Raw genomic sequence first — 12,238 nt, forward strand, 5'->3', positions numbered from 1 at the left:
TCTTAGAGAAGAAGGGGAGAAGTGGAATGCTTACTACAGACAAGGCTTCATATTTGGTGCTTCCCCTACACGATCATTTAATTTTGACAGAAATCTTAGGAGGTAGGTAGGTACCATGATAACCCCGATTTAAAGATGAGAAAATAGGGGACGTCCCTGGCGGTCCAGTGGTTAAGACTTCGCCTGCCAGTGCAGGGGGTGCGTGTTCAATCCCTAGTTGGGGAGTTGGGGAGCTAAGATCCCACATGCCTTGCTGCCAAGGAACCAAAACATAAAACAGAAGCAATATTGTAACAAATTCAATAAAGACTTTAAAAATGGTCCACATCAAAAAAAATCTTAATAAAAAAATTTAAAAAAATAAAGATGAGAAAATAGTAATCAGGAAGGTTGAGTAACTTGCTTAAGGTCATGTAGCTAGAAATTTACACTCAGACCTTTTAAACTACTTAAAGCTCGTAGCAGGTCTGGGATTAGGGGGAGGTGAGTGAGGCTGAGTTGTACAGGGTCGGATTCAGTCTTTATTTAAAATTTTGATATTTTGTTCATCATGATTTTTTGGTGTTAATTTTGATTTTTAAAATACTGCATTAAAATATTTATCTAGATGACTGAGGTTGTTTCTTTGTCTCTTTTTGTGGGGGGGGGAGTCCCCTTAAATTTGGTAGACATGTTATGTACTTTTACTTGCCTACCCTAGTTCCAGACCTGGTCTGTAGTCTTTTTTCTTTTAAATGCAAACACGGGTACTTGATTATAGGGTGTGTCTTCAAGGTTGGCAGTAAAGTTAAAACACTCTTAAATATAACTTGCAAACAGGTCAGCATATCCCAGTTTGCAAAACATGGAAAACGCAGAATACAGAACCTGATATTAAGTAGGTGTTCAAAAAGTGGGAGTCAGTGTTCATGTCGCCGTTATTATTATGTCCAGTCTTCTCTATCTAAAATGTTCAATCCACTCTTAGACAATAAATAATTACAGGGACTAGAAAGAAGAGGGCAGTCTTAATAGGCTGCTTTCCCTCACTGTACTTGAAAGACTTTATGACAAACAAAAGTATATAAATGAACTATTTCTTCCCAGAGCAGCCCACTTTCACTGACATTACTCTACCGAGGGTTAAGTAATGTCCTACTGGGGAAACCAGAATGGAGTCTTGGGAAAAACTCTTTAAAAACCCAGTTAGTAAGTAACCAGAAAATCCATTATGGTTTGCTTTCATGTTTATTTGATTATCAATAAACCTCTAAAATATAATCAAAATGAGGGCAATAAAATGGCATCGGTTTTCAGAATCAATGAGATGTGCAAGCAATTTAAATAGAGTCTGGAGAGCAATATATACTCATTAACTTCAAGTTATGAATAATGGCTCTTTCAGAGAATACAAACAATGACGATGTGAATCATTCATCACAGCACAAGATGAGAGGTACTGTTGTCGTGAGATGGTATTTCAGTAAACTCCATTTAGATTTGGCTTTTTCTTTCTCCAAACGATAATCTGTGTGTTCCTGATTGTGTTCATACAAACATTTGGACACAAGTGTGTGTGTGTGTATTTTTTTTCTTTTTTCTTTCTTTTGCGGTACGCGGGCCTCTCACTGTTGTGGCCTCTCCCACTGTGGAGCACAGGCTCCGGACGCGCAGGCTCAGCGGCCATGGCTCACGGGCCCAGCCGCTCCGCGGCATGTGGGATCTTCCTGGACCGGGGCAGGAACCTGTGTCCCCTGCATCGGCAGGCGGACTCTCAACCACTGTGCCACCAGGAAAGCCCTGTGTGTGTGTATTTTATGTGTGTGTATTTATTCAAGTACACACTTATCTGCTAGAGCTTTGCTACTCAAAATGTAGGATATGAATTAGGAGCACTGTTACCACTTGGGAGTTTGTTAGAAATGCAGAATCTCAGTCCTCATCCTAGACCCACTGAATCAAAATCTGCATTTAATAAGCTCTCTAGGTTATTTGCTTGCACATTAAGGTTTGAGAAGCACTGTGCTGGAATACAATACATTAAACGGAATAGAAAGCAATACCATGAATATCACCCACTAACATAAATTAATTAATGTTTAACATGAATCATATAAAACATATAACACACATAGACACAGACATATACATCCTCATCACTAGGCAACCGTAGAGAACCAAACAGTTAGCTATCTGTCTGCTGTGTCTGATGGGCAGCCAACTGGGAGTTGAGTCAACTGGGTGAATCGTTCACCCTTCTGAGACTCAGTTTCTCAGGTAGTAAACTGGAAAGAGCGAGAAGAGGGTACAGTAGAGCCTTGGGAAGCTGAGTCGCCAAGGTCATTCCATCCTGATTAAGAGCTCACACCTCTCTGTAAATCTAGCAGTTACACCAAAGTCCATGGGCATCAGTTAACTTAGATGATGCCAATCACATAAATGTATTTTATCAAGCCTATCCTATCAATGAGCTTCTACCCTCCCCCTTCACTCTGCCTGTTTACAGTGAAGCTCTATTGCTGAAGGCCTGAAATTAGACAAATATAAAAGCTGGTCTTTTACAAAATAGGAGAAGCAAACCATATGCTTTGACAGCAGAATGAATAGTTGGTATGTAACTCATCCTTTATCAACTAAGCCACTTACAGAAGTCTGAGAGGCACACAAATCGGACAGCCCAGTCCACAATCATTTTTGCTTTTTTTGAGACCTGCTCTTTGCCTGGGGTGGGGGTGCGAAGAGGTGTACCCCAGCAGCAAAGTAGGTCTACATGATACGACCCTGTCCTCATCACTACTGGAGACACCAAGATGCATATCTGAGCCTTTCAAACCTTCTCACCCAGGATCCTGGAATTTGAATGAAGAGAACCAGGAACTGCTGTAGTTGAGTCACATTAATAACAACACTTCAGAGAGAAGGTACATGAGCTCTGGTGATGGGTCCCCCACGGCTGCTCATATACCTCCACTACCTTTAATAAGCTCCCCTTTCTGTCTAAATTATTTAGTGCTTGTTTCTGTTACTTTGTGCTAGGAAGAGATATGTTGAAGTCCTAACCTCCAGTATATCAGACTGTGACCTTATTTGGAGATAGGGTGTTGCAGATTCAATTAGATAAGATGAGGTTGTACTGGTCATACCTTAATCCAATATGACCACTGTCCTTATAAGAAGAGGGAAATGTGGGCACAGACACACACAGAGGGAGGATGATGTGAAGATAGAGAAAGAAATGGGGGTTACACTGCTGCAAGCTAAAGAATGCCTGGGAAGCTGGAAGAGGCAGAGAAGGGTCCTTCCCTAGTGGCTTCAGAAGAAGCATGGCCCTGCCAATACCCTACTTTCAGACTTCTAGCCTCCAGAATGGTGAGACAATACATTTCTGTTGTTGAAGTCACCCAGTCTGTGGTACTTGTCAAGGCAGTCCTAGGAAACTAATTCATTTGTAACCCAAACACCCTAGCTAAAACAGGAAGTGAAACTTGCTGTTTCTCTTGTAAAGAATCATCTGCCTTTGCATCCAGGGCCTTAAAAGGAAAAGAAGAAAGGTTGAAAAGGAATAATTGCCACTGTCTTCTCCAATCCCATTAGGTTGAGTTACAAAACATGACTGATTTCTAAAGAAAAGAACCAGAAGCCACAGCTCCAAATGAATGCCGAACCTTTCAAAATTGTTGCCTTGGGAACAGAAACACTTCTACAGATTGGTGAAATTTTTTTCTTTTGGTCAAAGTTGAAGTGTAACAATAAAGCAGAATTATTTTACTAGAGATTGTGGAATTATATATCGCAGATGTTAAATAACAGAAGGAACCTTAGTGAACAAATAAAGGAAATGAGGCCCAGAGAGGTTTGAAAATCCACCCAATACCCTGTATGTCTGATATGGTCGCATCAGGGCTAGAACTCAGTCAGATGAGAGCCTTAAGCTGCCTATAGCTAAAGAAGATGCTCAGGTCTCATTTTAGCAAATGTCCCGGCAGAGCTTCTGCTTTGTGGAGCTATCAAAGAAGGTACTATGTCCTCCACTCCATATCACAGCCCCTTGTAGGCCTTCCCCTCAAAAAGGTGAAAAAAGAATCAGTATCATAATCTTACCCCAACAGTGGTTAAAGAATTTGTGAACTTCTTTGATAAGGAGGCCACTTCCTTGCACATTGCAGTAGTTAATCTGAAAGAAGAAAAAAAGAGATTTGGGTATTTTTAATAAAGAAAAATAATTGTATTGTTAATACAATTATTGATATTAATACAGTATTCCCTTTAAAAGAAGGGCACTCAAGTTTGAAGATGCTCTGTAGAAATATTTTCCTCAGTATTCTTCCATGATTCACAATCACAGTTTAATCTAATTCTCACCCTACCTCTTTATCGAAGCAAAGGCATATGCAGGAAAATACCAGGCTTGAGCTCCACAAGGGGTATAAAACTCTTGCCAAGGGACTTTTCTCCAGCATTCATTTGAAAATAATAATGAACATTCACTGAGATACTATGTTAAATACTTTTATATGCATAATCACATTTAATCTGCATAATGACCTTATTAGGGTCCATTATTATTCCCATTTTATAGATGAAGAAATTCAAACTCAGATGTCTCTTCATATCTTGATTATGGTTTTTTTTTTTTTTTTTTTTCGGTACGCGGGCCTCTCACTGTTGTGGCCGCTCCCATTGCGGAGCACAGGCTCTGGATGCGCAGGCTCAGCGGCCATGGCTCACGGGCCCAGCCGCTCCGCGGCATGTGGGATCTTCCCAGACTGGGGCATGAACCCGTGTCCCCTGCACTGGCAGGCAGACTCTCAACCACTGCGCCACCAGGGAAGCCCTTGATTATGTTTTTATGAGATGCCTCGAAATAAAGATCCTGTAGAATATGTTTTTTAAGACTTACATCAAATACATCAAAACTTTACCCCAATGTTTATTCCAGCCATCACGCCTAGGACTTTACCCCAAGAAAATAATGCAAGATAGATACAAATATTTAACAAAGCAATGTTTGTCATAACATTATAGATGATGACAAAAGCTGAAAACAATCTACCTAACAATGGTGCATTTTGCCTGATTTTTTTAAACAATAAGTATGTAAGACTTTTATGAAGTGATTAAAATGCTATTAGCAAAACAATAACTCCAAGTTAAGAATCTTACATGTTAAAAGATCTAGTGAAGTCAGTAGAGGCAAGTTTCGTTCTGATAAATAGGGGTTCTGTCTAAGCTATGTATTCAGGTTTGTTGAGCTATATCCATCTATCCCTCCTTCCACTCATCTATCCATCCAACTACTCATCCATCCACCCAACCATCCAAAACTTATCTGCAGGAAGGGTCAGGAGTAAGGCCAAGAGATAGCAAAGAGCAGTTCTGCCTATGTTCTTGGGCAGGTGGGTGGAAAGGCACTTACTGTACAGACATATATGAGGCCTTATTACATTTTGCTTGGAGCAGCTTGGTAAGGTTGGGACAATCAGGGGCTGAGAATCAGACAGGAGCTAAGGGTAAGGTTCTGCTTTCCATACTCAGAAACTTCTGACTTCAGCCCTCCTCTTTCCAATCAGCATGCAAATATAAAACAGTACTCAGATGTTTTCCTCAATACTTGAAACTTTTCCTATGTCGCCCTTTCCTCTTCCTTCTTTACGTCTAGACAAGTACATATTCTTTGCAGGCATTTTAAGGGCAGGATTGTGCAGTGCTTATAATATCTTGGATTTTCACATGTTTAGATAGGAAAATCTACACTAGATCACAAATCTGTACAAGTGAGGAAAAATGCCATCAGAGACACTAATAATGACTTTTTGGAAGGTCCTTCCACCAAAAATTTGCTCCCCAACCTACAATGCCAAATGTAGTAATAAGTGAAGACTAGTTAGCTAGCAAGTGAGTGAATGTGTTGAGATGTGTGTGTGTGTGTGTGTGTGTGTGTGTGTGTGTGTGTCTGTGCGTGTGTACCCATATATTTTTAGGAGGCTCTTATTTGGGCTCCTGTGTCTATATAATAATGAGAGGGCGTTTGGACCTGTGCTGATTTTCTATACCATAGCTTACAGTCATATGTGTAAAAGTTAATGGCTTATTCTTCAGCTCCATAATCAATTATTTTAATGAACGCTCCATACCAGCTATTTTCATGTGTATAACATTATATATATATACACGTTTTTATTTCACTAAACTAATAATAGTAGCTTACTGAAGAATAAACATATGATAGCAAATATGCATGCAAAAGCAATCCACCGTGAACTGGCTTACGTTAGTGACCATCACTGCCAGAATTCAGAACATGCAGAGCTTGTGTAAGTCCCTCGGAACAGTGGGGGTGTGTTTGCATATTTCTGTGAAACTAGTTGAGAAGGTCCATTAAGGTGTCTTTTATCTGTGTGGCATGTTGAAAATGTAATTATATTCAAAGGTCTGTACTTTCAAGATTCTGATCTATTAAAAGAAACACTTAGCGCTGAATGATGTAGGGTGTCTTCCCTTAAATCTCTTCATAAATAATTCCTGGAATGTCTAGCTAATTATTACTGTTCTCGCTAACTTGGCTCATTTCTTAAGAGAGTTCTTAATTCTTAAGATGACCACAGAACAATGGAATTAGTTGACATAAAATCTGAATCTTTAGTAGCTGAGGGTGTATGTGTGTGTGCGTGTGTGTGTGCATTTGAATGGCACGTATACATAAAATTGGAAAAATAAGAATTAAAAGTAACATTTACTTTATCAGAACTTTTGCTTGGTCGTGAGCTGGTTTTTCCTCTTCTTGTCCATGAAGAATTAATTCTGCTACTTTATGAAGCTGCTCAATACAGCGAGCTGTTACTTCTGCCAGGCTTTCGATGGACTGCATGTATGCTTCCTGAAAGCAAAAAGTACAAGTCAGAAAATTATTCATGGAGAAGATGCTTTCTAAAAAACTCCTGTGACATTAAAACAATTACATAATTCCTGGAAAAAATCCCCCAAAACAAATATGACCTGAAAAAATTTACCCAAAGATTAATGGGTGTACCTAAGACTTTTCTAAGTGGAAATACTACCATAAAACAGAAGTGTCACCAGGTCCCAGGGACATAACAAGCCTTCTTCACAGCTGGGTCCCCAGTTCTCAGAGCAGTGCTGGGCACACAACAGACATGAAAGCGTGTGGAAGGGTGGCTGAATTGAACAGACCTCAGTGGACATTTTTCTTTAGAGCGATCTAATTTGAAATTTTCTTTCTCTAAAATTAAAATTCAATGTAAAATGAAGTTATTACAAACTCATTTGTGAACATAGGCAGATTATAAATTATGCACATATAAATTTATTAAACTACAGAATAAAAACTGTGGTAATGAAATTCTTTTTTGGAAAAAGCTTGAATTATCTCATTAGTTATGGGGCATAAGGACATGTTATGGTTACAAATTTGATATGATGGAATTTTACCCTAAAGATAAATCAACTATGTTCTTAAATATCTTTTTTCCTTTAAATTATAACTGTAACGCTATGGAGGAAAGCTACAATATCTATGCTAAATCATGAAATGTCCTGGTATAGAGAAATTTTAGTGTTTATTACATTAATACTCATATTTCTATAGTGTGGAATAGGGTATAAATGAAAATGAAATGGTTTTGCCTCACTTAAAATTAGGCTGCTAATAAAATGAACACAATATTACTGCTCTTTAGGTGGACGATCTGTAATGCGTTTACCTCGACTGTCTTAGTTTTCCTTTCTTCCTTCTTGTCTTCTTCGGCGTTTTCAGGTTTCTCTTCCTTTTCTTCCTTCTCTGTTTTGTCCTCTGACTCTTCGGCCACGTCTACTGGCACCACAGTTTGATCCTCTTCCACCCAGTCATGAGCTTTTTTCATGGCCTGCAAAGGCCCCCAACCAAAGCAATACGTTTATTGTACAAATATGGAGACACAAAAGCCAATCCCATGACTTGGATCAAACCCTAAACCGCCAAGGGTGGTTCTTTGTACGTTTAAAGAGTGATGGGGCAATTCCTCAACTTCCTTAAAAACACCTTGTTGTTGCTTTCTGGTAAAAAACACAGTAAGAAAAAGGGACAGAGTAGAAAGAATGTATGGAGAGAAAACTGCAGGGCCTGAGGAATTTTTGGAAAGCATTCTAAAATGATACTCAGGGCTTCCCTGGTGGCGCAGTGGTTAAGAATCCGCCTGCCAATGCAGGGAACACGGGTTCGAGCCCTGGTCCGGGAAGATCCCACATGCCACAGAGCAACTAAGCCCGTGCGCCACAACTACTGAGCCTGCGCTCTAGAGCCCGCGAGCCACAATACTGAGCCCGTGTGCCACAACTACTGAAGCCTGCGCGCCTAGAGCCTGTGTTCTGCAACAAGAGAAGCCACCGCAATGAGAAGCCCTCTCACCGCAACAAAGAGTAGCCCCCACTCACCGCAACTAGAGAAACCCTGTGCACAGCAACAGAAGACCCAATGCGGCCAAAAAATAAATAAATAAAATCTTAAAATAAAAATAAAATGATACTCAGATAGGAATAAAAATGACCGTCACTTTGGAAAAGCCATAGTATATTTTTCACTTTTTGTGACCAACTGTAAAATTTCATATATATATATATGAAATTTAGCCAGGGTCATTGCTAAAGCCAATTTCCTCATCTGCTATGTCTCATGAAGCCCTTAATATTTCATGAACCTAATAATGTATCGCACCGGAAGATGAAGGATGGCTCTGCTCCTCTCCAGCCATGCCAGAACCTCGCAGGGCGGGGTCGGGGGGTGGGAACAAGAGAAGAACTGTGATGAATTTCACTTCACATGAGTGCAGTTTGAGCAACTTGTGGCCTTAAAAGTTTTTGAACAAGCAGACACCACCTTCCCTATCTGTTACTCCCTGAATTTTGAAAGGGCAGACTTACCAGCTTTTATATTATAGTTTAAGCTGTTTGCTTAAGTTGCATCTGAGCTTATGCAAAACTTACTTCTCATTTGAAAGCTTGCATGTCAAAGTTTAATGTGTCATGGTGTTGATGGCAAGTTAATGGGGAGAAGATTAGGGGAGACAAAACCTAACAAACCATGCTTGGTGTGTCCTCTTTTAGGGACAAAGGTTTACCTATGTAAATAAGCCAGTGAGACCTTGGAGGCACCACACACACTCTCTGAGCTGCGGCAGGTGCTGTGTGGAGATGAACGAGGCAATTTCCCTGCTGTGTTCAAGTCACTGACCTGCCAGAATCAGTGACCTCTACCAGAGATAAAGAAATTGCTCATCTCTCCACCTCACTGCCTCAGTCTGCCCTTTCCTCACCCACCTTGATGAGTGAGGACCTGTGTCAACCACCGATCGCTAAAGAGAAGAAAGAGAGCGGGTGGTGGTGGGATGAACTGGGAGACTGGGATTGACATGTATACACTGATGTGTATAAAATGGAGGACTAATAAGAACCTGCTGTATAAAAAAATAAATTAAATAAACTCAAAAAAAAAAGAGAAGAAAGAGAGAATGGGAAAAATGACAGTTTTAAGTAATTAATGATCAGTGACCTCATTAAGAAATGCCATCGCAAGACCTTGTAGGAACTTGCAAAACATCCAGTGTTACCCTCAGAGGAAGCCAGACAGTGAAAGCTCAGATGGTCTTAGACACGACGAAGCACCGGCTTTCCCGTGGGAGGGGTTGTGTGAGTGGCCTGGCTCTGGCAGATGTGCTTTCTCTGCCTAATGGTGGCATGTCACTTTCGAGAGGAGGGGAGATGGAATTTGAAAAAGCCCTTTGGTGATTCTGCACCTTCTTTCCTCCTCTAGGCTGAGGGTAACCACTGATCTGATCTAAGACCCTATTTTAAGGAGAAATGACTTGTTCAAGGTCACAAGGTAATTGCCAGTGAAACTGCAACTAAAATGCAGGTCTCGCGACACAGCCTAGCAGGTTCTCCGCAGCCACATTTCATGATGTTGCCTCCTCGAATCTTAATTACTGACCTGGGACTCCCCTCCCGCTATGTGCCATTGGGACTTGGGGTTTTTCTATTTCAGGTGGATTTCTGGATTTTACAACCGAGACCTTTAAAAAAAAAACAAAAAGAAACCAACAAGCAAAAACTGAGATTCATATGGTGCTGACCTTATTGAGTTTGTCAGGCGTGGCTGCAACATGCAATTCAAAGAGAAGCTCTGTAAGCATGCTAGCAAATTCTTCTCCCTCTTCTTCTATCCCTGGAAATAGAAAATGACAGAAGTAAGAAGCATGATTTATTTTTCATCCTTCAGAATGTGGCAGCTCCCCCAACCTTACAGTCAGAGCCCACAGTCAGAGTATAAGTGGGGGCAGCAGCAGCCCGCCCTCCAGCCGCTGGGCAAAGACAAGCTGTGCCCATGTATAAGCACAGAGGCGAGGCAGCAGGCTGCAGCTGGGCGAGGGGCTGGTGGAGCCTTGCTGCTCGCAGCTCTAGCTGGGGCACCCCTGGGCTGGCCCGAAGGGCACGTGAGGGCAGGGAGGGACCTACTGGTCTTGTTCACAGCTGTAGGTGGTCAGTAGCTGTTTGCTAAATGACTGAATGAACAAATGAATGACCCTTCTCAGGCTTGAGAGCCCTGGGACAACACTGTGTTTATGACTTACAGTACTGTTATGCTTAGCATTGCAACCCTTAATGATACTCAGGGTACCCTTTTAGGTCCACAGAGCCACAGTACTGAGCAAGCAGAATTTTGTAAACACTAGAGTTTTATATAAACTATATTGTTAAGTGTTACAAAGATATAAACATAGGGAGATTAAAAATATTTGAGAGTAATCAACACTAAATTAGGATACACGTACTCTCTGTAGCTCCAGCTTTTAAATGTGCATTCGTTCTATAGGACAGAGAAAAACACCAATAACTTGTAGCAAATGTTTTAGGAAAATCATCACAGAGAAAAATGGATGTAAATAAAAAACAGATGTTAAAGAGTGTTGCAACAAAGAATACCTATTACTACAATTCTTGGTCTGTATGTGTGGCCGAGAAGATCTTCACCAAGTCAATAAAAAGAGAAAATATCTTTTAAAAATCTTTTCACAACAGTGGTAAACCAAATTAGAGACCCACGGCAGTGTGATAAAATTACACTCTGCTGGTAGGACAAACATGCAAATCATTAGCTAATGTTATTAAATGCAGAGGAGCCCAATATTAAATTTATCTAAAAATGACAGTTCATTACATTTTCTAAGACTACCAAATAAATTATTTAGGTGTTAGGGGGCTTTTAGGAATGCAAGCTTACAAGAAAAAATATGATGAGAATGCTGTGGTTTCTCCCAGAATTTTGTTCCTGGATTGTCTGCTCTCCCTCACTAATGAGATTGCTCTCGACAGCTTTTAGTTAATCCCTCACCTTTCTGGAGTTGTAACACTCCATCATGTTGGATTGATTTAATGACAACCCTGCTATTCTTCTCTCCTATTCTTCTTTAGGTGTCTAAATGACATTTATTTATTAAATTAAGTTAATTAAAAGTAATTGTGTTTTGATAATCTGGAGCTGCCCTTTAGGAAAATGGACATATTATGGGAGGTAACAGGGTTCCATCACTTAAAGAGAGATTAATCTACCATTTCTTTTTTTTTTTTTTTTTTTGTGGTACGCGGGCCTCTCACTGTTGTGTCCTCTCCTGTTGCGGAGCACAGGCTCCGGACGCGCAGGCTCAGCGGCCATGGCTCACAGGCCCAGCCGCTCCGCAGCATGTGGGATCTTCCCGGACCGGGGCACGAACCCGTGTCCCCTGCATCGGCAGGCGGACTCTCAACCACTGTGCCACCAGGGAAGCCCAATCTACCATTTCTTAAGCATGCTGTTCAGGACTTCAATTTTTTTTTTTTGGTCATATTAAAAAATCTCCATTTACTGAAGCTCTATATTAACACTGGAACATAACACATGTAGTAACATTTTCTATTTAACAGTATTGAATCAAGTTTTATCTCCAAGAAATTGCACTAGTTGGGGATGCCATACTGCATTCACTTACACTGGAAACAATATTTCTTTGATGTTAGGGAGAATTTGGGATCCTGTTTTTATCCGTTCTGAATGACACCCCCAGTAAGGCAAAGGTCTACCTCAGGCATCATAAACTGAAGAAAAATAGCCTGCATCTTTTTGGTGATTGTTACTCTGGAAAAGAGGCATCTACATTAGCTCATCTTGGGTTCAGAATACTAGCTGCATGACCTTTGACAGCTAGTATCTTAGTTTCTTCATTATTAAAGC

The 12,238-nt window shown here is 40.6% G+C and overlaps 1 protein-coding gene across 3 annotated transcripts in view; it reads right to left on the reverse strand.

Annotated features, from left to right (window-relative positions):
* Nucleotides 1-12,238, reverse strand: part of FAM114A1 (family with sequence similarity 114 member A1) — a 62,775-nt gene that overhangs the window by 5,381 nt on the left and 45,156 nt on the right. For all 3 annotated transcript variants that reach the window (XM_082653978.1, XM_082653979.1, XM_082653977.1), the window contains exons 9-12: nt 10,104-10,195; nt 7,701-7,862; nt 6,717-6,856; nt 4,081-4,153 (exon numbers count right to left, since the gene is read on the reverse strand). In XM_082653978.1, coding sequence (XP_082510104.1) covers nt 4,081-4,153; nt 6,717-6,856; nt 7,701-7,862; nt 10,104-10,195 — 467 coding nt within the window. The remainder of the gene's footprint in view (nt 1-4,080; nt 4,154-6,716; nt 6,857-7,700; nt 7,863-10,103; nt 10,196-12,238) is intronic.

The sequence above is a fragment of the Grampus griseus genome (assembly GCF_964374135.1).
Source record: "Grampus griseus genome assembly, chromosome: 4".
NCBI lineage: Eukaryota > Metazoa > Chordata > Mammalia > Artiodactyla > Delphinidae > Grampus > Grampus griseus.